The 25,968-nt window shown below is 37.8% G+C and overlaps 3 protein-coding genes and 1 long non-coding RNA gene across 6 annotated transcripts; 1 reads left to right on the forward strand and 3 right to left on the reverse strand.

Moving 5' to 3' along the window:
• Window positions 1–321: 321 nt before the first annotated feature.
• Window positions 322–11,114, forward strand: LOC140836695 (uncharacterized). 3 transcript variants are annotated; one of them, XM_073202401.1, is made up of 20 exons: window positions 325–457; window positions 522–646; window positions 1,521–1,624; window positions 2,867–2,953; window positions 3,086–3,161; window positions 3,248–3,322; window positions 3,869–3,922; window positions 4,418–4,477; window positions 4,556–4,672; window positions 5,800–5,894; window positions 5,975–6,177; window positions 6,774–6,871; window positions 7,162–7,265; window positions 7,352–7,517; window positions 7,667–7,789; window positions 8,031–8,113; window positions 8,332–8,473; window positions 9,114–9,143; window positions 9,663–9,733; window positions 10,284–11,114. In XM_073202401.1, the coding sequence occupies exons 2-20, from the start codon at window positions 608–610 to the stop codon at window positions 10,846–10,848; spliced, it is 2,292 nt and encodes a 763-aa protein (XP_073058502.1). In that variant the 5' UTR covers window positions 325–457; window positions 522–607; the 3' UTR covers window positions 10,849–11,114. The 3 variants fall into 3 exon arrangements, with proteins under 3 accessions (XP_073058501.1, XP_073058503.1, XP_073058502.1); XM_073202400.1 differs by having other exon boundaries at window positions 322–646; XM_073202402.1 differs by lacking the exon at window positions 9,114–9,143 and having other exon boundaries at window positions 322–646.
• Window positions 10,716–17,702, reverse strand: LOC140836696 (30-kDa cleavage and polyadenylation specificity factor 30-like). Its single transcript, XM_073202403.1, is given in 8 exon segments — window positions 10,716–11,539; window positions 11,541–12,329; window positions 12,857–12,943; window positions 13,696–13,764; window positions 14,525–14,638; window positions 14,775–14,937; window positions 16,386–16,769; window positions 17,210–17,702. Coding segments are annotated over 8 exon segments (2,058 nt in total). The 5' UTR covers window positions 17,590–17,702; the 3' UTR covers window positions 10,716–11,467.
• Window positions 17,703–18,147: 445 nt separating this feature from the next.
• On the reverse strand, window positions 18,148–19,042 carry LOC140836697 (uncharacterized). The gene is made up of 2 exons (XR_012119167.1): window positions 18,553–19,042; window positions 18,148–18,371 (listed from the first exon to the last, which is right to left on the reverse strand). It is a non-coding gene; the product is annotated as an uncharacterized lncRNA (long non-coding RNA).
• A 1,511-nt stretch (window positions 19,043–20,553) lies between these two features.
• On the reverse strand, window positions 20,554–25,841 carry LOC140837376 (uncharacterized). The gene is made up of 2 exons (XM_073203509.1): window positions 24,294–25,841; window positions 20,554–24,152 (listed from the first exon to the last, which is right to left on the reverse strand). Exons 1-2 carry the CDS (start codon window positions 25,839–25,841, stop codon window positions 22,512–22,514), a joined length of 3,189 nt encoding a protein of 1,062 aa, XP_073059610.1. The 3' UTR covers window positions 20,554–22,511.
• Window positions 25,842–25,968: the final 127 nt, after the last annotated feature.

Raw genomic sequence — 25,968 nt, forward strand, 5'->3', positions numbered from 1 at the left:
GCTTAGTTATATAAATAATTCAATAATTTTTAAACCAATAAAATATAATAATTATATAGATTAGTTATTATTATTCATTAATAAATATGTTAAATTGAAATTTGAATCTGATTCAATTTCTTTTTTTAAAAAAAAGAATTATCCAAATTTATGAGATATTTAATAATGACATAAACGATGAAACAAGAATTAAAAAAGAAATAATAATAATAATAATAATAATAATAATAATAATAATAATAATAATAAATAAGGACGATGAAGACGACGACAAAGTTCATATTTGTTTCCATATATAAGTTCAAGCGTATATACGTATGGTTCCGAGGATTCCAATGATGAACAAATTTATTTGTTTATTTTTTGTGTGCCTGTCTGTCTCTCCTCTCCTGGAGTGAAATTTAGTCCTCGATTGCGATCGATTTTGAAATCTTTAGGGTTTACTTTTTTCTGAAAGGCGAAGGTTGAATTGATCTTTGTTCGAATTTCGGATGTTTTCTTGATTCAAAGTTGTTGTGCAGAACTTTTTGCGACAGAATCAAGTGTGTGAGCGAGGGATTTTGAGTTGACAGATCTGTAATTTTATCACCTCTCTTCAAAATCGACCATGTTTTGGCATATGGCTGGGTTCTCCGCCGTATCTCCAGTAAGTGCCCATAATCTTTTAGGAGGAAATATTTGTATTGCTTGTATTGTTTCTTTGCGTTCAGATTATTTCTTGGTCAATGAAATCAACGATCTGGGTAATTTTATTACGTTTCTTGGAGGAATGTAGAGGTTACTGACTGGTAGTATAACGGGCATTATGGTTCTTGATCGTGTCTTAAATGTTTAATTTATGGGATTACACAATAATTGTATTTGTTTTCTTGCTAATGCACAAGTCGTGATTGGACTGCACCTGTTGGCAAATATATTATTGTAGTCCAAATATAGCACGACACGTGGTAATACAATGTGGAGGAAGATGGTTGTTAGTAACCCCCTTTGCTTACCGTATTATCAACAGTACTTACAGCAGTTTTCTTAATAAGAAACATTGCTATTTGGACATACGATGTTAGAAAACCATGCTACTGAAAGTTTTACCATATTGAATTAAGACATATGGTTTAAGGTTATGCGGTCTTTCGAAAATCGAGTGAATTTTGACCTGTTCAATATGACTACTGGGGTAACACAAAATACCATAATAAGCTGCCTTGTGATGTGCCACATCATTCAGGTGATGCACCTTTAAGAGTTCACATGTTTAGTTCTTGTTTATTAGCAGCGTGGATTGTATTCCCCTTAATGGAGTATGGTATGTTATGGTTTTGTCCGACCGTAAATTTGTATACACCTTTTTCGTTTCCTGAGGATCCAGCGCTTCACATTTGATGCTTTCAAGAATTTGAACCCTTCACTTCCTTTCTGATTGCCATAAAATACATCGATGTTGTCTTTCATAGTTTCATTATTTTTACTACCAAGCACCATGTTTCGACAAAGTTATTCATTTTGTGATGATATACGTTCAGGTGGAAGCCATTCTAGACAAAGAAAATGTTACACTGGAGGAGTTATTGGACGAGGATGAAATAATTCAAGAGTGCAAAGCTCTCAATGTCCGTCTAATCAATTTGTAAGCTCTTGTTTTCACTCATCTGTCATCATTAAAAATGTTGTACGATTTTTAGTTTTGAATCTGTTCATATTCGTTTTGGTATGTTATACTCGAAAGTGTGTTTCAGAATATTTTTATTTCAGGTCCTAACTATTGAAAGTGTTTTTCAGAATATTTTTAGTTCAGGTCCTAACTATTATAAAGCTTGTAGTTTTTTCATATTAAGGGGTATTGTTTTTTTTTTAATATTTAATCACTTTAACCCAATTTTTTTATGATATTTGACATCAAATTAATTATGAATTTAATTGAAAATGTATGGTGTAAAAAAAAATATATTTCCGCATGGGTTTTGCATTACTTGAAAGTTAAAAAGGTCATGGTTAACTAGATGATGGATTAGGCTCATGTTGTATGAGACATGCTAGAAAAGAAATATAAGCTCAATCACAAATCTTTATGGTTGATATTGTGCAATAATGCTAAAATGTATGGCTAAATGATTTTACATTTTTTTTTGTAGAGAGTGATGTTATTTAATTTTTTTTTATATTTTTAATAATAGATGAAGATTCAATTAGACCATAGTTGTCAAAAGCGTGAGGCGCAAAAAAGCAATAAAATGTCTGGGGTTTAAAGCGCAAAGTGAAATGCACGCTTCACAAAACAAAAGCGTTTAAAATTAAATATTTAAAAAAAAGATCAAAAGTCTTTGAAAATGTGATAGATGAAATATCAAAAGTCAAAATCATTGTCATCTTCATGTTCATCTTCATTTTCCAAATTTTCGTCTTGAGCTTTTGTGTAAATTATACATTTATTATGAAGCCATACATTATCTGACTGCATGAATCAGATGCAAAAAGGCTTATAGTTGGGTAAAGATACGTCATAACAAAGAATACCCTTAGCAGTAGTTGTGCCAATAATAATAAAAAATATGAAATCTTAGATCAATCAGACAGCGTTGAGAAGAAAAATATTAAAGTACTTCAATCTTGATACTTGATAGACAAGTTACTCGGCTGGCAATCCGCTGCAACTGTTTGCAATGTCTCAAGTGAATTTTTATAGTTAATTTGGCTCTCGTGAATCTTAATGAATCAACTGAAGGTCGAGTGTTCTAGTTCTATTTCATAATAGGCCAACCGATTCTTGTTTGTAGTGGCTCAGGTAGTTTTGCTTTGACTTCTTATTTTAACACTATTTAGGATCTATCAACATTTCATGATATGATCCCATTTTAAAAATTCCCTGCAGTTTGCGGGAGCGGACTCAAGTTAAAAAACTCATTCAGTACATAGTGGAAGATGCTTCGGAGGACGCTGATAAAGAGTGGACATTCAAGTAAGTTTGTCTAATTAAAACTTCCAGTCTTATACAAAGGCAGCCCTTCCATGTATACCAAATCCATCTGAATGAAGTTATGATGATTTTTTCAAAATTGAAGTATGGTAAATATAAACTTTATAATTGTAGGTTTCCCTTCGTTGCTTGCGAAATTTTCACATGTGAGGTTGATATAATACTTAATGCTTTGGTAGAGGATGAGGAGGTAAGAAGCTTTGAGAATGTTTTCATTTTTATAATTATTTATCTGTGACAGTCTTCAATGATCCTTCTCTTTTTTTTTTTCAAAAGTTGATGGACCTGCTGTTCTCTTTTTTGGATTCTCGGCGCCCTCATAGTACTTTACTGGCGGGTTATTTCAGCAAGGTATGATCAATGACGATGCAGAGAGAGAAATGTGTCGAATGATTTTTTTCTCTTCCATTTTTGTTAAGCAGCAGTTCATCTGCCAAATTTCGTGGTTTTCCTATCTGGATGCACTTTCTCTTGTTCTATTTTCATTCATATGTATGTGTTTTAGATGTCAAATACCACATTTTTGTCATTTGAGTTAGTCCAGTTATTGCTAATTTTGCACTGCCTTCTCTACCATTTGGCGTTTCATGTTTATATTGTTATTTTACTGATTTGAGATGGTGAGAATTGACTTCTAAATTTGTTTTGGTTTAAATGAATTGAGGTAGAAAAGACACGGGGAATTGGATGGGTGTTTTTTTTTTAGGCATTGGGTTGTCTTGCTGATTATGCTTTGTGTGATTGTCTTTATGGGAACCTGTTGTACATCAATTTTAGCACAGTGCATCTATCAGCTGTTTGAATTATTATCCCATGTTGGCTGTTCGACACCAAAAACAAATGTATGACATTGTTATTTGGCTGGTGTAATTTGATGTTTTGATTTATATGCTCTAGGTTGTCATTTGCCTCTTGCTACGGAAGACAACTCCTTTGATGAATTATATCCAAGTAAGCCACTACATTACGTTGATCTGTTTGCTATTTTGCTACTATCTAGTTATTGACTTATTGCAACTTATGTGTGCTTGATACTTGGTTTGTGGACTTTTACTTACAGTGTTTTTGTTTCTAGGATTCAAATACTTGGTCAGCATGTAATTTGACTGGCCATCATACTTTTTGGCACTAGTCTTGTGTTTGATATTGTTAGTTAAATCACTCGATTACATATTATACTTTAATCACGAGAAGATCAAAGAATTTGACTGCTTAATAAGTGTAGCAGCGATTCAAGTCAGATGCTTATTAAAGAACTACAAAGATGGTTCTTTCAGTGCTAGACATTTTAGGGGGAAGTAAATTGGTACTTATGGTTTTTATAAATGCACGAAGTTCGACCTCGGAAAATCTTTGGTTTAATAGTTGGATATTTATTGTATTGCTTGCTTGTCATTTTGGCGTTTACTGTCAAGGAGCTTATATGCTTGTCTAATGCTTGGACAGGCTCATCATGATATCGTCAACAAGCTTGTAGACCATATTGGAATAACATCTGTTATGGAGGTTTGTTGTTCATCCCCTCTTCAGATTATGGTCGATGGCATCTTGGAGCGAAAATCTTAGTAGTTCTCTGTCCAACAGGTGTTAATTCGTTTGATTGGCGCTGACGAACATATTTATGCCAATTATGCGGACTCTGTCCAGTGGTTGGAAAATATGAATGTGCTGGAGATGATTGTTGATAAATTCAGTTCATCAGTAAGTTACCTTAGGCACGTACGATCTTGCTTAACGGTTCCATTTTTTTCCTTCCTCAAGCCTTTGTTGCTTCTTTTATTGGCTTTTTCCTTAAAAAGTTGGAGATTGGGACCCTGAATTCTTGGTTTCGATGCTTGAGATCACTAAGTTTATTGCTGCTTTTGTGTTTTTGCCAGTTGGTCCTAATTCTGGGGAAGACTATGGACACTCTGCAAGTCTTCGGGCTCTGCATGTGCTGCCTATGTTTTCATTGAAGTTGCATCTTTCTTTTTTAACCAGCCAATACTGTAACATTGTTATGGTCATGATGCCAGGCTAGATTAAGTTCCAGAGGGAATGCCATTTGGAAATGAAATTTTACTTCTTCAAGGCATAAATGATGTAAAGCTTATTCAGAAACAAGTCGGTTCTTGCATCTCCTGGAACTTTTGAGAGCATGCATTTTCATCATTTTTTTATTATCTAGCAATGATGTCAATGGCGGTGGCAGGGAGTTTAATGACCGCCTACCGACTAGGCATGCCTAGGGCTGCAAACGAGTCGGGTTCGAGTAGCAAACCGAGCTCGAGCTCATAATCAACTCGAGCTCGAATAGTTAGTGAACTTGGTCAATATATATATATATATATATATATATATATATAAATTGAAATCGAGTTTTTTGAGCTCGAGTAACTTGATCCGTTATCAAGTCGAGTTTGAGCTCAAAAATTAATACTCGAGCTCGAGTATTTCAATTTTTTTCGAGTCTAGCTCGAGCAGTGTGATACTATGGCTCGACTCGACTCGACTCGATTGTACCCCTAGACATTCAGCAATGCCTAGGCGGTTAAATTTTTTTTAGTATTTTTATACATAATTATATATAATCATACAATATATGCATAAATTAAATGTGAATGATTAGGTTGGCTATTATGTTTTGAATAGAAAGTGTACAATGTATTAATAATTAGGGTTTTTAAAATTTTGTTGACTTTTTCACCCTCCCGCCTCGGCCACCCTGGCTCACCTTTGACCACCTACAAAACCGCCTAAGGCAAAGGCAATGTGATCGATGGCCGCCTCCAGCCTAGCCGGCTGCCATTCAGAACACTGATATCTAGAGCTGCTTTATATGTTTACAGGACTGCCCTGAAGTACATGCTAATGCTGCGGAAACACTTTGTGCAATAACTCGACATGCTCCTCCAGCGCTGGCTTCAAAAATCTCCAGCCCAAGGTTGGGTTTTTCTTTAAGATTTCTTCTTGCACTCCTTCCCACTTTCTCTTACCTTGACTGAAAAGTGGCTGCTGCAATAGTTTTGTTGGAAGGTTGTTTCGTCATGCTCTGGATGATTCGAGACCAAAATCTGTGTTGGTCAACTTATTATCAGTCTGTACGTCGCTATTAGACCCCAAGAGGTTAGCACCTGGAATGTATTACATGTATAACAGCCAAATGACTCATGAATCTGGAATGGCTGCTAGTCCTGAGACTGTTGAAGGCATGCTCGAGAACATAGGTATGGTTATTACATATATCTTATGAGTGTACCCGCAGTAATTTGTACTCGGAAGATAATTTATTTAGTCAAATGTTTGGAAGGATATGGCGAGTCTTGTACAGTTAGTAAAGATCTGTCCTGATTGTTGTCGAATAATTTGCCAAATTACTTCTGTTGCCATGAATAATTGAGAGCCTTATGCTTTCTATTGCACGTTTAAGTCAGAAGACGTAAGCAGGCTTAATCTAGCAATCGGAACTGTTCACTTTTGCCAGTTATACATATGTAATTGTTTTTTAATATTTGTTTCTGCAAATGTACTTTGTCTGTCTTGGATGGCTCAAAACTTCCTGATCGTTGCCTGTAGTGCATTTCATGATAAGCTTGAGAGAGAAATGGAGAAAAAAGAAGTATGGACGAGAGATCTAAAACATTAAAGAAACAAATGAATATTTATTGTCTACATGAGCAACATATGCCCTGAATTTATACATCAGTTAAAGTGTGCAAGAATTGTGTGAGTAAAAATGCCATAATTTTTATTTTTATTTTTATAGCAATCAACTCTTTCTTTGATAAACGACAAAAACACAATAAACTGATATATTGGGCAGGTGATTTGCTCAAGCTTTTGGATATTTCATCTGAGAACCATATCTTGCCAACTACATATGGCAAATTGCAGCCCCCTCTAGGGAAGTGCCGTTTAAAGGTGTCTTCTGTCTTTACCCAAAGAGCACTAATATATTTAAGTATGCCAAATGCTATTTCTTATTGATCCATGTACTTTCAGTAAAGGTGCTTTATTTGAGGATAGTTTATTTTAGAAGAACACTAGCGCATTTTTTTGGAAAAAAGATAGACGTGTTTTTATACTTGCATGTTTTTACACTCTGCAACTTTTCCCTTCACTTTGGTCATGTTCAGAATTATTGCTGTGTGAGAAAAATGATCAACTCTGTGGAACTTAAATGTGATTGTAGTTTTTCATGTGCCTCTCAGATTATTGAATTCATCTCAGTTTTACTGGCTGTTGGTAGTGAAGTTGCAGAAAAAGAATTTATGCGCCTTGGCGCTTTGAAACGTATTTTTGGCTTGTTTTTCGAGTAAGTTCTTGTCATTCCAAGTTCTGATATTATGTATTGATGTGGAAAAAAGAGTACTCTAAAGCGCACATTTCATATGACTGCAGGTATCCGTACAACAATTTTTTGCATCATCATGTAGAACACATTATAACATCTTGCTTGGAAAGCAAAAATCCTCAGTTTATTGAACATATTCTTTGTGATTGCAATTTGATTGAGAAGATTCTTGAAGTGGAAAAAAACTTCATTCTAGCTGTTGATATAAACCAGGTATTGTTTTGCTTATGGTACGTTGGAACTTTAGTGTTTCTGGAAGTTAGCGTATTTTGTCTTGTCATGAAACTGTGCTAAGTTCTACATTTTATGTTGTGTTATCAATGATGGCCAGCTAAATTCAGTTTTCTTGAATATGTCTGCAGCCAACTATTCCAGCCGAAGGTAGACCACCACCCAGAGTAGGGAACATAGGACACCTCATCCGTATCGCTAATAAGCTTGTTAATTTGGGGAATAGCAACAGTGATATACAGACAATTCTGCAGGTCTTTTGACCATCTTTCTGTTCGGTCAATCCAGCCATTTTTCATTGATACATGAGATAACTTGCATGCTGCTGTCTTCATATGCTATCATCCACTTCAAATCATCTTGGTAGTTGGATCTTGGTAGTTGGTTTGCTTGTAATGCTGATTTGTATATGGCAAAATTGCGGTGCAGTCGGAAAAGCTCCCTTTCTTCTGATAGACATGTTTAAAGTTCCTTGATTTATTTTTTAAATTGCAGGAAAATAATGATTGGGTTGATTGGCAGACCAATGAACTCCTTAAGCGCAATTCAGTGGATAACATCTTCCAATGGTCATGCGGGTGACTGCTCCTAAATGCTTTTGAATTGTCCCTTCATTTGAACATGTGCATAAAAATCATGTGCATGATTGCATTCTCTTGTCCTCCATAATTTTGTCATTCTAGTTTAACTTCATTATGACCAGATGCAGCATATGGCTGTGTGGTCTGTTTATACATTTCCTTTCGAGTCTTTTTTCCTGCTTAAACTTCTTATTGTTATATTTATTATTTTCCAGGAGGCCCACCACACTGCATGATCGTGCAAGAGATAGTGATGATGAGGATTACCAAGATAAGGATTACGATGTTGCAGCTTTGGCAAATAATTTGAGCCAGGCCTTCCATTACGGAATCTATAATAATGATGAAATTGATGGGGTTTGTTTTTTCATTTCTTTCATATATCTTTTACTCGTTCGTTTTCTTACTGCACTCAACAGAGAGGGAGTTGAATAAATTCCTTATTTTTTTATTTGGAGGTGGCAGCTGATCAACATCTAAGCTGATCTTATCTTTGTTGGAATTTCTGTCTGCTTTACTTGTTCTTGGAGATGGATAGCAACATTAGTTTGGGCATTGCATATATTTGATGTGGAAGGGATATGCCACGGATGTACTAGGTTTTTAGCCTAAAAAACACTTTTTGGAATGGATCATTTAAAAATGCTGGTTTGCCTGTGATTAGTTCCTTCAAGGTCCATGATTCTGGATTTGGCAATGATTTTTATGACAGAATTTTTGATTGTATTAAATGTGACATGACTTGAAAGCAGTATAATTCAAAGAGTTGCGCAGCAGCTGCCCTTCACCAACCAAATTTAAACTATTACTTCCAAGGGGAAAGCCCCTTTTAATTATTCTGACACGAAAGGATTTGCAAAATTTTCTATGCTTGCGCAATTTTAAAATGCTAATGAATCAGTTGCTTGTAGTCCTGTCTCCTTGACGACAGAACATGGTTGGGTAAATTACTGTTCATTTTTTTCTAAATGTTGAACCAATGTCATCCTTCATGCAGGCTCATGGATCATTTGAACGGGATGATGAGGTATGGGCTGCAAAGAAATGAGATCACAATCAATTGAAGATTATTTTTATGACCACATATTGATATCAAGTTCATTTTGTGATATGCTGCCAATAGTGTTCTAAATGGCTGTCACCTAGGCGGTAGGCGGCCCTCGACCGCCCTGCCTTTTTCTAAGGCGGTCTTTATAGGAGTGCATTTTCTAATATTTGTTTGTCATGGTCGCATGGTTTGTTGTTGAACATAATGGGGTTGGATGGGTGGGCGGATGGAAAAATATATGGTCCTAGCTAATCTTGTTTTCTTTCTCTGACTGAGAATGCTATGTGCATGTTTATGCATTCTCATGTGTACAAATGCAAGATGTATTCATTGCAATTAACAGCTATACACTATTTGAAAGTTCATTTGAGTAAACATTAGATCCGTGTTTCTTCATCATCATATGCACACCCTGTAAATGCATATGTTTATGCAGTTTATGGCTGTCAACAACATTGTGCATTTGACTGATGAAGTTGCTCATTTTAACATTTGCAGGATGTGTACTTTGACGACGAATCTGCTGAAGTTGTCATTTCTTCACTTCGTTTGGGGAATGACCGGGAAAGGTAAATGAATAAACTTGATTTGGGTTGATATCATTTATACCTGTGAAATGATGAAAATACACTCTTTGTGTTGCTTGGTGCTTGTTAATTTTATTTTTTTGGATTGCTTCCAGCCTCACAAAAAAATAGTGTCAATGGGTATGCTATCTCGTGGTAGATGAAGTTTGTTTGTGACAAATGCTATGTTGTAAACACAAAATTGTTTAACCATGTGCAGTATTCTTCAAGATAAAAAGAAATTTAACTTAATTGAGATTTCCTGGATACAGAATATTTTTTTAGGTGTAATTTATGGAACATTCTTAAATTATATATATTTATGTTTCTGATAAAAAAAATAGCAATCATGATATATTGCTACAATCAGCATCAGAGCTGGCAGAAGGATTGATTGCATAAACGCAATTGGTCTTTTATGTGAATTCTCTTCTTGTGGCCTGTTATTTTATTCAATGTTCTCGAACGGCATGAAGTCCCTTTTAGCTTATTATAATATCTTAGTTTCCATTTTTATCTTGTGGTTATGGCTTGACTTTTGCTGTCTTTATAGTGGATCTATTTTCACAAACTCCAATTGGTTTGCATTTGAGGACAAAAGAATAGATAATGATTATTCAACCAGTTCAATTGCTTCCACATCTCCCAATATTGAGGGGCATGAGGTTGTAAACGTGAGAGCTGATGATGATGTCATGGTCGAGGAAGACAAGGATTTAACTGACATGGTGACTTCTGAACCTCCTGAAATAAAGCCAACTCTGGATGAGTCCGACTTGAAAGAAACCACATCTATTGGGTTTAACAGTATACATGAGCGGGCTGAGTGGAGGGGAAGTTCTGATTCGGTTGATTCGCTGCAACCCACGAAATCTGCTGATACATCTGGCTTAATTCAATGCTCATTCCCAAATGGTGAGCTTCAAGTGGAATTACAAGCTCAATCTGCCAATGATAGAGCGGATGAAAAGGATGTTTCACAGTCTTCTGTTGATGGGCTGGTACATATTTGTAAAACTGATGGTGGAGGATCACCTGATTCAAAGAACATCGACTCTGATGCTAACTCTTCACAATCTGGAGTAATTGCTGAAGGGCACAAACCTTCAGAAAAGTAGATTCTCATGCTGGAACATGAGACTCTTCTCAACATGTAGAATGTGGAGATTAGAATTGATTCATGAGAATAGGTGGTAGATATTTACAGCGAGCTAAGAATATGTTCCTTTTGGCCTTAGGTGGCTGCTGCCTATCGATTCACTCGTAACCTAACCTTTTAGCATCGACACTGCTAGCTAGGTAAACCCAGACTTGCTGCTGAAACGTTCAATGTTTTACAGAAATTTGTTCACACCTTGTAATTCCAAGAGGTAATTTGTTCAAATGCTTTTTTTCATTCGGTGACCACCAATCTATGTTTATGGCACACTGCTATTGAGTATTGAAAGAATTCTGACTGTAAATAAAGGACTGCTAAACAATGTATTTGATATGTTGACACAAGTCCATAGAATCAATGTGATGATAATACCTACTGTATATAATTCATCTACAAAAAATTCTCTAAATGACTCAAATATTTGAAAACGAAGATTTTGAAGGCTTGCTGACATCTTTAAAAGAAATTTTACTAGTTACATCTCATTTGCAAAATTTATGTTCCTTAGAAGTTAGAACACTAGGAGGAAATATTTCCCACGGCAAACAAATACAGAATGCTTCATTTTGGCAACTTTATCAGTGGATGGGTTCATCGGAGATGATGGTAGAATCCGCCTCCCATTTACGACTCTTCTTCTTTCTTTCTCCCATGTTTAGACCTTCTTGGAGCCTCATCTTCGCTGCTGCTTTCATCATTCCTGTAGTTTCCAGCACTGAAATGATCATCTTGTTGAGTTTTACCACTCTGCTGATGTCGCCCTTCATCTTCTGGTCCACCGCCGGAGCCTACCATCTCTGGACCTTTAACTTGATCTGAATTCTCACTCCTATAACTAGTTGGTGCCCTCATATCTCTGTTAACCCGATAAGAATTTTGGGGAAGTTGTGATTGAGGTGGTGGATAAAAAGAAGGCATACCAACTGTCCTACCGGCTCTAGTCATGGTAGCAGCTCCAATACCCATGAAAGGAGCCCTTGGACCCATAACCATCCCAAATCCACCTGAAGGTCGACCAGGGAACATCATACCAGGGGCAGGACCTACAAAATCACCAGAGAACCTAGGACCATATGGTCCAAACCCGCGTGGAGCAGCCATACCAAAAATGTCAGGCACAGGAAAACCATCAGGATTCATAGCTCGATACGAAAATCCATCGCCCCCCAACATGTTAGGAGGAAAACCTCGAACACTTGCAAAAGGCCGAGCTCCACGTGCAAGAGGGATTTGAGGAGGCCACATCATTCCTCTACTCCTTCCCCTGCCTTGAACTCCAAAGGCCTGTCCAGGGCTTTCATCTTCTTCTTCACTTTCTTCCTCCTCCTCTTCCTCATTATCTTCAAAGGGCACAATATCCGAGTTTTCATTCCCATTTTCAAGGTTTACTCCCTTTGCCATCTCCTCCTCTCGTTTTGATTCTGCTGCAAGTGAGACAGCCTGGGAAAATAAATTTCAGTCAAGGGTACATAATTTATAATACAAAAATTATACAATTGCACTGCTCATGAAATCATGTTGCTTTCTCAAAACACATGCAAATCAGAACAAGGTGGTTGTGCATCAGCATAGTTTCCAACAACTGCAACATTCTCGTAAAACAAGTAATAGATGGAATACATTAACAGGAAAGCATCAGCTGCAAAATTTCCAACCGAGTACTAATTATTTACACTAAAAAGGCATTTGTAATATTTATAGAGGTAATAGCTTTGATACAATGATACACTATTGTAAATGGACATGGTCAATACAAAAAGCCAAATAATTTAATATAAGATATTTGACTTAAATATACTCGAATTATTGATATGTTCATTGGCCCAATTAGTAAGATATTATATTTAAATGATGAAGCCAGTGACTGAGGAAGGATAGGAATCATAAATCGTCTGCAGATTGATCCTAAAAAGTGTAGTAATGATTCTTTAAATATTTTAAATCAAAATTTTAAGGATTAAAAATACCATAAGATCACTATCTGGCTCTAGGTAGAGCAAGGATGCCAACTGCTCACCAATAGAAGGCTCCAGTTCTTGGCAATCTCTACTTATCTGCGTTGAAATAACAAAGCGCAATGTTCAAAATCATTCTGTAAATCTACAGAGCATGCTAAGTTGCTCACATTTAGGAATTTGAAGGGCAGCTGCACAATATTAAATATTCAAAATGAGGTAGGAAATAATATATGATAACATACCACAAACCATCTAAAATAACTGAAAATTGATCGTGATTGTGTGCATGTGCACTCGTGACTAGGACTAAGATAAACATGGGAACAACAAACTTAGGAAAGATTTTAGAAAACAGTCTTGGCTTCACCTGCCCCTTTCATCACATAGCCTTCCACAAGTCCACAATAAGCTAATAAATTAAAGTGTTATCCAATTTATAAATCAATCTGATTTAGGAATAAGTTGTGTTCCAAGCACCAATATAATCAAAACATTGACAAGCTTCTTGACCAATTTCAGAAGTTTTCAAGATTTAATAACAAGAATTAATACCTTAGGAATTAATCCAGAGATATATTGAACTGATAATCTTGAAATTCTATCTTTTTATCTCTCACATCACAGGATCCCCTATTAACAAGAATTAATCCCTTTGCACTATTCGAAAACTGCAATGCAGCAAAATTAAAGGGATCAAAGAGTTTTATCAACCCCTTGAAACAATAAGGTACCTTGGAGGTTATAAACCTATATCCCTAATCAAATGGTTGAAAATAAGAAAAATGTATATTTCAAAAGTTCAAGTTATATTAATGAATAAGCAAGACAGAAGAATGTAAAGTAAGTACCTTCACAGGTAAGTTCTCATTGTACGGGTTTCTCAAATGGCGAGTTTTGTTGAAGGATAGTTCACAGAGCTGCAAGCAACATGGTATGGTTTGTTCTTGCTTAAAAAATTGCTAATATAAATACATTTTATAATTCATCACATAGTAAAAAATAGTTGGCCTGAATGTGCATACACAAAAAAGGGCTCCATGGACTTGCAAACACGAACATAATAATAAGGTGGTACCGTAATCATTATAGCAGAGTAGAATTCCTCACTAACTTTACTTGCTGCATTTTAGGATAAGAACGCGACGTAATGAAGTATACTGCTCAGAAATGCCAGGGCACAGAAAAAATCGTAAAATATGAAGAATCTGTTAACATCAAATATTACTCTTTAAAAAATGTAAACATAAAATTTGGCCTCTAATGGCATTAAATAGAAACTAGAAATTGGTCATAATAAGCTAGAGACATCAGTTTAGATGTAAGCCTCAGAAACAATTTGATGAAAATGAATGAATCATCAAACCGAGGAAATTTATATCACAGGTCACTGAAGCTACTTGACCAGACAAATGCTGTGCTTCAGAATGGTGCTGATAAGAGTCAAACAGCAGCAATCTCATTCATTCATTCATTCAGAAAAATAGATTGGATACTAATGATCCCTTGGAAAATGAGAACATATTGAAGTCCATTACTGAAAATTCATGACTAGTGTATGCTTTTTTATATTAAAACAAACAAGCTTAGGCTCATTCCATTATTTTAACAGTGGCACTAATGATCCCTTGGAAAATGAGAACATATTGAAGTTCAAATAAATTGCCAAAAAAGAAGGACCTTTAACCATTTGAGAGAAAAATTCCGTCCATAATGAGCAGCTGTTCCGTGTGCATGCTTCCAGTTTCCTCCACTTACAGAGCCACCAATTCTGGATGTCATCTTTGCACAGCCCTAGTAAACCACAATATATCTACTATAAAAATAAATTGGTGCCACTGTTAAAATAATGGAATGAGCCTAAGCTTGTTTGTTTTAATATAAAAAAACATACACTAGTCATGAATTTTCAGTAACATGCAAAACCCACCTGAAAATGTCTAGTCTTATTGACTGAAAAAATCAAAATGACATTCTCAACAGAGTCAAAAGCTTCATTAAGTTTAGCCTCATTGCTTCGTTGAGTTGCCCATACACCTTGGTGAGCAGAGAGTTCCAGATTCTCAACATTGCAACTTTTGACCACGAAGTACCTATAATAACCATATGAGCATGGAGAGTTTAGAAGTCATAATGCCTGAACTAAATAAACCTATCTTGAGTGGTTTGATGGCTGGGAGATTAAGGGACAGAGAAGAGATAGGTTCTGATTAAAAACCTCTACAAGGATATTTACCTAATATAAAGATCATTACATGATGCTGTCTGTATAGAACTTATGATTGAAAACAGTCATTCATTTCTTCCAGTGGTACATTTGAAAAACTTCACATGGGACATCCCCGTATCTGATTTCCTACATTAGTGAAACTACAGGCATCACAGAAAAATATGGTTTCCCAACCTTTTCCTCCATCTTCCCAAAGATACATAGTAATTTACAATAACAATCTATATGTGTGATCACAGGCAGCTGAAATCTTTTTCCTATTGAGCTTGAAAACTTATGAGTCTTTCAATGAGAATTATCCTGTTGATTTCTAGCCATTAAGGATTCAATGAGTGATATAACATTATTATCCTGGCATAATTTTAAGTTTCAATGCAAGCCATCCACATATAAATTCAAATATTCTACTCACCTAGACACCTATAATTATTCATAAATATGCACAGACTAAGCCTAAGGCTATAAAATATTGTCGAGCATATACACAATTCAATACAAAATCATTTTGGAATAAGAAAGTATCAGCTATCATATACAAGAAATTATTTCCCATCAAATACATCTCTAGTTCAAGAGAGCGCTCAATTTGTCTACCGATAAATGAGAAGAGGACCTTAGAAAGTCTTCTATTATTATCTTTTTATCTTTGTTCCATTGCTATTATCAGCATCTTGCTTTCTACAAATTTTCGCAGAATCGAAGCTAATGAATAGAAGAAATCCAACCACTACATGATTTAGAAAAAAAAAATTGGATAGAAATTTTATATAAATAAATAAGTAATAAAATAGGAAAAGAAAGTTCTCAGAAAAACAGATTGAAAAATAAGCTACTTCAATCTTTCATTCTCTTCTCCGACCAGGTAATTCGGGTGGCTAAAATAACAGATATATGGTCTTAGAGAGCTTCTTTCCTCTACTGTCAGAGTAATGTACCAGGATACTTGCTTTCCAAGAAATTCAAAGCAATTCTACCAAAAATTGCAGTAACCACAAGACAGAGTAGCTATTTTTATTGATCAAAGCATTTCATGGGCTTAAGAACATTAACACCGGTTAGTGAATCAATTTAATTCTCTTTAGAGTGTACAAAAACAAAGATCAGCCAAAAAACAAAGATAACAAAAACTGAGAAATACATCGACCAGAGAGTAATACGAAGAAATTGAGTATGAGAAAGCAGTTAAGGTCTATGACAATGGTCTTAAGAAAGTAATTACAGCTGAGGTAGTAAAGATCTCTTAAACTAACAACCACATATAAATACATGAACTGTTTTGTAACCTAAATGAAGACCTTGTTCTGAACAGACCTAGATGTTCCTTGGGGCAGAGGTGTAGCAGTCCTATTAGCTTGATTTTGCTGGCCATTGGGAATATTCTGTAGTTGAGCTTGTCCACCCAGTTGCTGAAGCTGTTGTCCTAGCTGTGGTTGTTGATGCACACTACCATCCTCTGTGGTGTTAATTTTTTCCAACTGATTTGTATCATTGGGTCCTTGTTGAAAATGAGGTTTATCTGTTGGCTGAGTATAATTAGTATTACGGTTTTGAAAAAATTTGTTAGAGTTTCCGTAGTTGTAAGAAGCCAATTGCTGGATCTTCTGGAGAACTTCTTCCACAGGAGGCGGAGGTCCAGGCAGCTTTGCATGCCTGTACCTACAATCTGGGCCATTTGGACAAAATCCCAATTTAAACCTGTCAAATGTCATAGCCAGTCAGAAAAAAAACCATGAAGTGGTGACTATGCAAACCATGAAAAGGAAGAATCAAAGATGTTACTTTTTCTTTCCCAATACATCGTAGTAATATATTTGCTTAACAGCAGATGATAAGGATCTAGAAACAATACAACAAAAAAAAATATATCGACATTGTTTGTGAAAATTCTACCAGGATCCCCCGAAAACAAAAGGCGTTAGCACAGCAGGGATTCTCATGTTCATTGTAATATGGTATGGTACATAGTAAATCAAAATCAATTTTAAAAGTGATAGAGACATACACGCAACGTTTACAGCGGTAGCATTTAAATTGCAAGAGAGATACAATTTTTACTAGACCAAACAGGGGAGAGGAGAAAAAAACAAACAAAAAATTGACGAGGATGAATCACCAAGACAGAGCCAATGACATACATATTGCATTCCTTGATATCCTCATTCGTGTGCTTATATACGCAATCCTGCTCTCGGCACTCTCCGTACAGACGAAAGAACCGGCAAACGGGCATCCGCGACTTATCGTACTGATGAAGGAACCCACAAGCATCACCTTTCATGCACAACGACCGCAACCAGTGGCGACACACCGTCTGCCGGAAGCTACGTCTTCCACCGCCAATTCCTTCCGCCGCCGGCACGGGTGCGTTGGAAGGGTTATTGGCATTGAGGGCGGCGGAACCCGCTTCGGGGTCCGGCAATGATTGGATCACGGGTACGGATGCAGTCGGGTGTGTGGGCCCCGGGTCCAACCCGCCCTCGAAGTCAAAGCTTAAACCCCCTTCGGCATCATCCATTTCTATGTAAGTGTGTGTGTGTGTGAAGACTGTACGTGGACCGGAGGATCTCGATTTCTGTCGAGCTGGGTTTTGGAGTGCCGAACGATGTCACGTTGTGCTTCACTTGTTGTACTTGTTAGGCTTTAAAATAATGAAAAATTAATCAGAACACATGTAAATTCATTATAAATTACATTTGAAATTATTTTGTATTTTTTTCAAAGATATATTTAGAATAATTTTATCATTTTATAAATTCATTTAATAATTCAATTCATAACTCTAATTTGTATATGTAGCATGAGACTATAAAAAATTTTAGAGTAGGTCTTTTGTGATATATCTCACGATTATATATTTATAAAATGTAATATGATATTACAGTAGGTCTTTTGTGATATGTCTTACGAGTATATATATTCATGAGATAAGTCGACATAATTCATATATAACATGGAATTTTGGTTTTTATCCGAAAACTTAGATTTTTAATTTTGTTTTGATCTGAAATTACTAAATTCACTTACTATTATTTATTTGATGTTGATGTTCTCCTCTTTTTTCAAACAACAAAAATAATATTTAAATTACATACATTAAAATGGACCAAAACAAAAATGAAGAAAAATAACACACATTTTCTTGAAGTATCAATGCTTATCCCTCCCCTTTTTTTGTGGCTCAAACTGTGTGGTAGCTGTTGTTCGAGCATGTATGTTAATTTGTGGGTGTATTTCATATACAATTATCGAATGAAATGTCATTCATCCACTTACAGTTCATCGGTAGAGTAGATGCTACTTTTGGGCAGTGCTTTCACAGGATCTCAGCCATTGATTTTACATGGCGATTAAATCTGGGTCTTTGATCACTTAATGGAGTGTGTGTGTTTAAATCTGGACCTTTGATCACCTCATGGGACAGTGCCTCACAAGGTAAGGTGAAATAAACCCAGTTCATCGTGTGCGTCGATTCTGCAACACAAACGTACCTTTACAAGGAAAGGAAACATCAGAATACTATACACGTAAAAGATCGATGCTTTAGTAACCAGTTGGTGTCATAGTAGCTGTTGAATTTTCTCCGGCTTCGATTTTCTTGTAAGGGGCATCCTCTATCTTCGTCGCTTGGGAGGCCATAGCCGTGTCGTAAGAGGCGTGAAGTCCGAACAGGAAATAGTAAAGCAGTAGAAATCCAGTCCACGCTGCGAATCTCATGAAGGAATCCTTTTGAAGAGATCCAAGAAGAAAGATATTAATAGCTATTGACGCAGATGGTAACCAAGGCACCAATGGGACACCCCAATGCTTTGGAGTACATGCTTGAGGGACGAACAACCACATTCCTGCGGTGGAAATAATCCGTATCGGTACCGTAATGCAGTAGGCGATCCAGCCCTTCTCACTTACACCCCAGTAAAGAGCAGTGGCGATTGAGGATCCAAGGATGAGTAAAATGAAGAATATTAGTGTTTGCACAATATTTGGTATTTGCGGGCGTGCCAGGTGCGAAAGTGCACCGATTTGTGTAAAAACGATAAAAATCTAACTTCTAAAATCAAACGACAGTGAATTCTAAATTTGACCGTCGGTTCTAATCTCCTAAAACAAATGCAACGCCAAAACTAAGAAAATTATTGGAATTTGAAGAAAATAAATCCCTGACATTGTTTATATTTTCAATAAACCGTAGGAATTTACAAGACGTAAAAATATAACAAATAGAATTGCTGAAACATGAAACGAGAAGATGTAAATTGCTAGAAATATGCTGGAATGATTAACGACTAAAGCTTGAAGATTGCAATTTTGCAGAGAGTATTTTGCAGAATTTTGTGCGTAGTTGAGTTGTTTGTGTTTTTTTTTTGCCGATTCCTCCATTTTCTTTACTGTGCGGTGCGGTGCGGTTCCTTCCAATCTCCCATGACTCACGATCTTTTCCCATTTTCTCCAACGATCTCCTCCTCTCTCCACGATCTCTTGGACGTTATCTGCTTATTTAAATACACTAATGAGCTTCTTCTTTTTCTCTATCAATTTAAATTTTTGGGCTTAGACAATTAGTTGGGCTCAATTTAATTTTTGGTGCAAACAAATGCCCCCCGCAAGCATTGGCCCATCGGGCCAAAATGCTTGTGTATGAGCCCAATTTTAATTGTACTTGTAGCGGCCCGTGATTTTATTTGTATGTGAGTTGGGCTTATGATAGTGGGCTGAATAACCCAAGCCCATTCACAATTGGATTTCAAGCCACTGTCTCTTGGTTTTCTTCATTCCCGCTTTCTTCATTCTCCAGATTCAAAACTCCCTATCCCACTTTCTTCAACCTCTCTGCCTCTCCTTTGTCCGATTACTCTCGTTGCCGCTGGAAGATCGCTGCCCTTAGAGCTTGCTCGCATTTCCTTCGCCGGCGTTTCTCCTACTCCATCTTGCATAATCCCACACCTCACTTTCTTCATTCAATTTCTAGATTTTAAAATCTGGCCACAACCCCTCTTCACCATTGTGCCTTCATGGTGTTTGTGAATTTGCTCAATGAGAAATACATTAAAATTTTGTTGTTTTCATTCTCGGCTAGACAGACTCCCCAACCGTCGTGGCTCCCCGGTTCACCACAGCTTCTAACGGAATCTGCTCGCCCTGCAAGAGCGAACACTACTATCTTCTCGAGCCATGGTTTTGCGGCTACCACGACCTTACAAGATTTTCCTTCGGTTGTTTCTGCTTCTTCTACAGCTATTGGTAATCTTTCTCCATTTTTCTCGAGTACTATGTGATGCTATTCTTCCTTGAAATTTCTTGCTGTCTTGATTGGAGTAGACTCTTTATTTCTTTCTGCTTTGCATTATTAACCCTGAGGCACTTTGACTCTCCTGGAGAAATTTGAGGGAATGACGACTGGTTTGCCACAATATTGATCACTGCCATGTTACTCTATGTTATTTCCATGTTGGCTCCTTGTAGATGTTTACATGCCACTGCCTTTGTTTCTTTTCTAGTATCGAGTTCCTGTGGGGAGTTGGGTGGTTTTGTGTACCCCACCGACAAACAACTGATTCAAGCCATGTGTTGGCATAACTCCCCGCTAGATCACTGACTCTCTTGTTCAATGAACGTGCATATGGCCATGAATTGGTAGCCAAGAGGTAACTCTAATATTTTCTTTGTGTGTTGCATATCACTTGGGTCACATTCCCCATACCCAAGCAGCCATTTGCATGCATTGCACTTCAGTTGGACCCCTTTCCCGCATACACGTTTATTTACTGTTCTTGCATGCGGTGATTCCGCCTTTGAGTTGTTGACTGTTGGTTTGGTGTTGTGGTTGTTGGGTGACGGATGTGGAACGAAGGTGGATTTGTACGGGGTGTTGTGTATTGGATGTTGGGAATGGGTTTTCTATTCGTTTTTAATCCACTTAACCCACTTCACTTCAATATTTTCAATCAAAACCATATGTTGGCTTAAAACTCCCCGCTCGCAATTATTTCCTCCCCTGGTTCCCTATCGAAACAAAATGAATCCATTATGATAAAAGTGGCCTACTGGCCAACTTCATTTGATCATAACCAACAGATATTTTCATTGGTGGCCCTAAGGCCTACTTCAAATCAAGTCTTACAATAGAGAACTAAACACATACAAAAATGGCTAGTTAGCCTATTTTCATACCAAAGTCCGCTTCTGGGTCCTCTTGTGGCTCGCATAGCGCCCTTGTTCTTTTATGTTCTTCCTTTATTATTCGTTGTTCCGCTCGGTGAGCTCAACTACCCGCTCAGTGTGGTCTTTCGTGCCATATTCTAAGTGGCCTAAAGGCCTACTTCACGAGCCTGTCATTGCACATGCAATCAATCATTTATACGGTGGCTGTATAGCCTACCTTATCAATGATTCCTCGTAACATAAGAATAATAAAAACATCAATCAAATTTACGTAAAAGTGGCCATAAGGCCAACTCCCCACATACTTAACTTCCTTTCAAGTAGCACGAAAGCTACTGTGGCCCTGAAAGTGGCTATAGAGTCCACTTTGTTATCCATATTTCACAATATGTAAGTAATAAAGAACATAAGCATACCAAAGTAGCTCCAAAGGTCAACTCCCTGCTTAATATCAGCCTCTCTGTTTGCTTTTATTTCCTTACCTGACTCCCTAATGAAACAAGATACCTCCAAAATGATGAAAATGGTCTGCTGGACGATCTCATTTTATCAGTTTCTTTATTGAATCATAAACAATGGATATTTACATCAGTGGCCCCGAGGCTCACATCATATGACGTCTCGAAATAACGAACTACACGTATACAAAAGTGGCCAGTAAGCCTACTCTTATATTAAAGCAAAACTTCCATACTCTTCTGTTGTTTGCACAGTGTTCTCATTCTGCTCTTTTATTTCTTCATTCATCGTTGTTGCCTCGTTTGGTGAGCTTTAACTCCTCATTCTCCGGAACTCTTTCCAGCCATGTTTTGGTGGTATGAAATCTCATCCCATGTAATTTCCTTCCAACCAGAATGAAAGCTACTAAGAACTCGGATTTTAATTATTCGAAACAATGCCAAAGTGGCCTCAAATGCCAACTCCCCGCTGGATATTAGCCTTTCTGTTCTCTTTACTCACTCCCTTAACAAGCTGATCAAATCTTGCTTAATTCCTTCTTCCAGCAATGTGCTCACATATACCATATTAGGATCATCAAATTCTCTTAAGTTGATCTCTTCCAACGGGTCTTGCACTTCGTGTTGGCCATCTTCCATTTGAGATGGCGCCATCAACAATTCATCAACTTGGAGTTCATCCTCCTCGTATTCCTCTTCGTGGACAACCTCGGTTCCATAGGTGTCCCATGCTTCCTCTCCCACTACTTTGTCCAGTACTTGCTGCACATGCGCCTTCCATATAGAGGTTGCAGCTACCTCTCTTTCTTTCTGTTTCAAATCAACCATCAATCTCCTCAATCAGCGGCTGAATTATCGGCCTAGACGGCACGATAACAGTAGGTTTGAGGATTCTTTCCAACACCGAGCTTGGAGTTGGTGTTTGCATGTACAACGGATTTTCTTTCTTGCTGTTGCTACGAATTTTGATAGGCCCAAAATCCCCATTGTAATATCTGGCCTCCACTGCACTTGCACTTGTTTGAAAGGGCTGTCCATCCGCTTCTACGACCTCCACGTCATCCCCTTTCCAAAATAACAAAAGCTGGTGCATTGAGGATGGTATGCACTGGTTTGCATGGATCCAATCTCTGCCTAACAACGCTTGGAAGTTGGCGGAGGAGTTTACCACGAAAAATGCACATAAAGATGACATACTCCCCACAGTAACATCAGCGGGGAATACCCCAATGGTTTTGGTAGTTTCCCCTGTAAATGCAGCAACCGAAACTTCCGAAGGAATCAAGTCTTCTTCATTTTTGCCGAGACTTTTCAACATTCTTACCGGAAGAACATTCACAGCTGAGCCATTGTCAATCAAGACCCTAGACACTGGTTTCCCATTGACATGGGCCTTGATGTACAATGGCCTGATGTGCTTGGTCATGGCCGGTGTAGGCTTCTCAAGTATCACCTGTTGGGGCTTATTTGGGTGGCCCTGCTTGATAATCACTCTTGAACTCCCTTCAGGGAGTTTATTTGCATGCTCTTTCTTTTGCACTGATTCTTGGGACATCAACTCCCCATCCTCTTCTTCCATCATCTTAAATCTCTGAGGTAGTATCACTACTCCTGTGGCACAATCCACAGTGATGTGAAACTCTCCAACGTAAAAATTGATTGTTTTTTCTCTTTGATCGTCCTCCTCACTTAACAGATCGTCATCAACGTCTACTAACTTATCCTCAGTAGCCGATCTTCCAAACTTGGATTTACTCCCCACCTGATCTCTGATGACTGGACTATCAATTGTGGGTTTTTTTCTCAATTTAGCTGACTCTTCTCTCCTTGCAATAGCTCTTTCTCTCAATAGCCGTCTCTTTTGAGTCCTAGTCGGTGGCCTAGGGAACGTTTTGTGTTGGGCCATCCTCCAAGACTCACTGAACTCCCCTCTAGCTGGAAGGACGTATCTGGGCCTTTCTCTCCTGCTCTCAATCATTTTTCCTTTTGATATTTCATCCACACGCCACTCTCTATCTTGGTCAGCTGACTTTTTGTTGATTTCCATCTGTCGCGGCTCTACTCCATATGTATCTCTCTTGTTCGAGTATCTTTGGTATTGATTGCAAGATGACTCCCCTCTGAACCCTTGATTCTCATGCACTGGTCTCTCGAAGAAATGTTGGTTCCTCGGCCGATAGGCCGCGGATTCACCAATATTTCTAGGGAAATGCTGTTGAACTGTTCTTACTCGATCAGTACTATTCCTTCCATTAGCTTCAAACAGTTGACCCTTTGGGATCCAACATTTCTTAATTATTAGGTCTTTCACTGCAAAGGATCGGCTTCTTTTCTCCTTGAGAAGATTCTTCAAATCTGTCACATTCACATGAACAGAAGCTACTGGGAGAAAAGAATCATCATCCACTGCCATGGAATCATGTTTGTTAGGGAACTTCAAGATTCCATGGTTAATTCTGTCCTGCAAAATATTTTTGAAAGCCCAACACAATTTAGTGGAATGATTATATGAGTCATGATACTTACAGTATTCTTGACTTTTCAAATCGTCTTTAGCAGGCATTTGATGATCGGGTGGAAAAGTGATGAATTTTTCTTTAACCAGAAAATCAAATATGTCGTCTGTCTTGGAAACATCAAATGTGTACTGCATGTCCTTAGGAGGTTGGGTGGTGCTCTTCCTATCTGACTCTGTGGATTTTCTCTTGAGTAAAGGGACTATGCACGAGCCGTTCGATCGAATCTCGGCCAGGGCAATCTCTTCTACCTCTTGGTAATAAGAGCTCACTGTTGTTTTCTTCTTAGCCGACTCCTCTGTCAATAGTTCCTCGTACTCCCCAACCTTTGCTGCAAGTTCAAAAAAATCTCTGAATTCCATACCTTGAAACTTCTTCTGGAGCTCAGAGTCTAGCCCCTTTTGGGCTATTTTGACAAACTCAGTCTCTGGCAGAAACACCTTGCACATGTTCTTTGTTTTCTTAAACCTATCAATGAACATATCAATTGTTTCTTCTTTCTTCTGAGACATCCTTGACAAATCAGCGATGCACACCTCATGCTCAGTTCGGTAAAACTGAGTATGGAATTTCTTCTCCATATCTCGCCAACTTAAGATTGAGTTTCGGGGAAGTGTGGCATACCACGAAAATGCTGTGCCAGTAAGGGTATTTGGGAACAATCTCAGCTTCAAATTAGTAAAGTTTTCCAAGTTTTCCAGCTCCACACACCTTATAGTGAACCTTGCAATGTGTTCAAGGCTAGATTGACTATTTTCTCCAGAAAATAGGCTGAAATCTGGTACCTTGTAACCTTTGGGAAATGGATTGTTGACATCTACGTAGTCGGGGTATGGCTTGAGAAATTTTGGGCGGCCAATTTGTCTCAAGGCCGGCCCATATAGCTCTTGAACAGTTTCTCTCACCACATCATGATCGATCACTGCTGCATTTCTGTTGGGGAGCAGATGGTGATAATAGTTTGCCCCCCGAGTCTGAGCCCCTGTACTGTAACCAGCATTCCATCCTTGAAAACTTCCATCAACTCCCTGATAACCCAAGTGTGGTATATCATCATACATTCTTGGTTGATACAAAGGATTAGTAATCGCATGGACTTGGTTAACAGGTTGTTTCGAACTCCCCACTCCATCTGTACGTGGATATGGCCGAACTCTTCCACCTAAAGTTTCCTCCCTGTTATGTGAAGGCGTGTACCTTTCTTCCTGTTGGTTTGGGGGTGCAAACTCTGGGCGGCGAGCATCGCCAGCCTTTGAATGTCCCACTCCCTGGTCGAGTTCAGTGAATTGATTACTTCCCTGGACTTGTTTGCTTCCTTGGTTCTCTTCTTTTTTATTTACATTCTGCTCTTTGTTGGCTGACTGGTTCGGTTTACCCAATACTGACTTTAAGCAATCAGACACAGCCTTGGACAATGCTTGTGATATTTCATCAATTTTCATCGCAATCAACTCTTCAACCAAACGGTTTGAAATATGAGCGTACACCTCTGGAACATTATTTGGATGCAAATCCAACTCCCTGGTCGGTTCTTCAGCAGCCGACTGTTCGGTCAGCGGAGCGTGAACCTCTTCCTTGCTTGGTTGAGACTCCCCATCTCCTGGATTGACGTTTTCTTTCCTTCTTGGCGGCATAGTGATGGTCCCACCGGACGTGCCAAAAATATGTTTGCACAATATTTGGTGTTGCGGGCGTGCCAGGTGCGAAGTGCACCAATTTGCGTAAAAACAACGAAAATCTAACTTCTAAAAACTTGACGAT

Source organism: Primulina eburnea, chromosome 7, assembly GCF_022965805.1.
Source record: "Primulina eburnea isolate SZY01 chromosome 7, ASM2296580v1, whole genome shotgun sequence".
Classification (NCBI taxonomy): Eukaryota; Viridiplantae; Streptophyta; class Magnoliopsida; order Lamiales; family Gesneriaceae; genus Primulina; species Primulina eburnea.

Bases quoted from the DNA above. Each gene is read 5' to 3' on its own strand.
- LOC140836695 (XM_073202400.1), top strand. From the start codon at position 608: ATGTTTTGGCATATGGCTGGGTTCTCCGCCGTATCTCCA. The intron at 9,144-9,662 runs GTATGGGCTGCA...TAACATTTGCAG, and splicing joins CATTTGAACGGGATGATGAG to GATGTGTACTTTGACGACGA. The intron at 9,734-10,283 runs GTAAATGAATAA...CTGTCTTTATAG, and splicing joins TTGGGGAATGACCGGGAAAG to TGGATCTATTTTCACAAACT.
- LOC140837376 (XM_073203509.1), bottom strand. From the start codon at position 25,841: ATGCCGCCAAGAAGGAAAGAAAACGTCAATCCAGGAGATGGGGAGTCT. The intron at 24,153-24,293 runs GTTAAAGAAAAA...AATATTTTGCAG, and splicing joins ACGACATATTTGATTTTCTG to GACAGAATTAACCATGGAAT.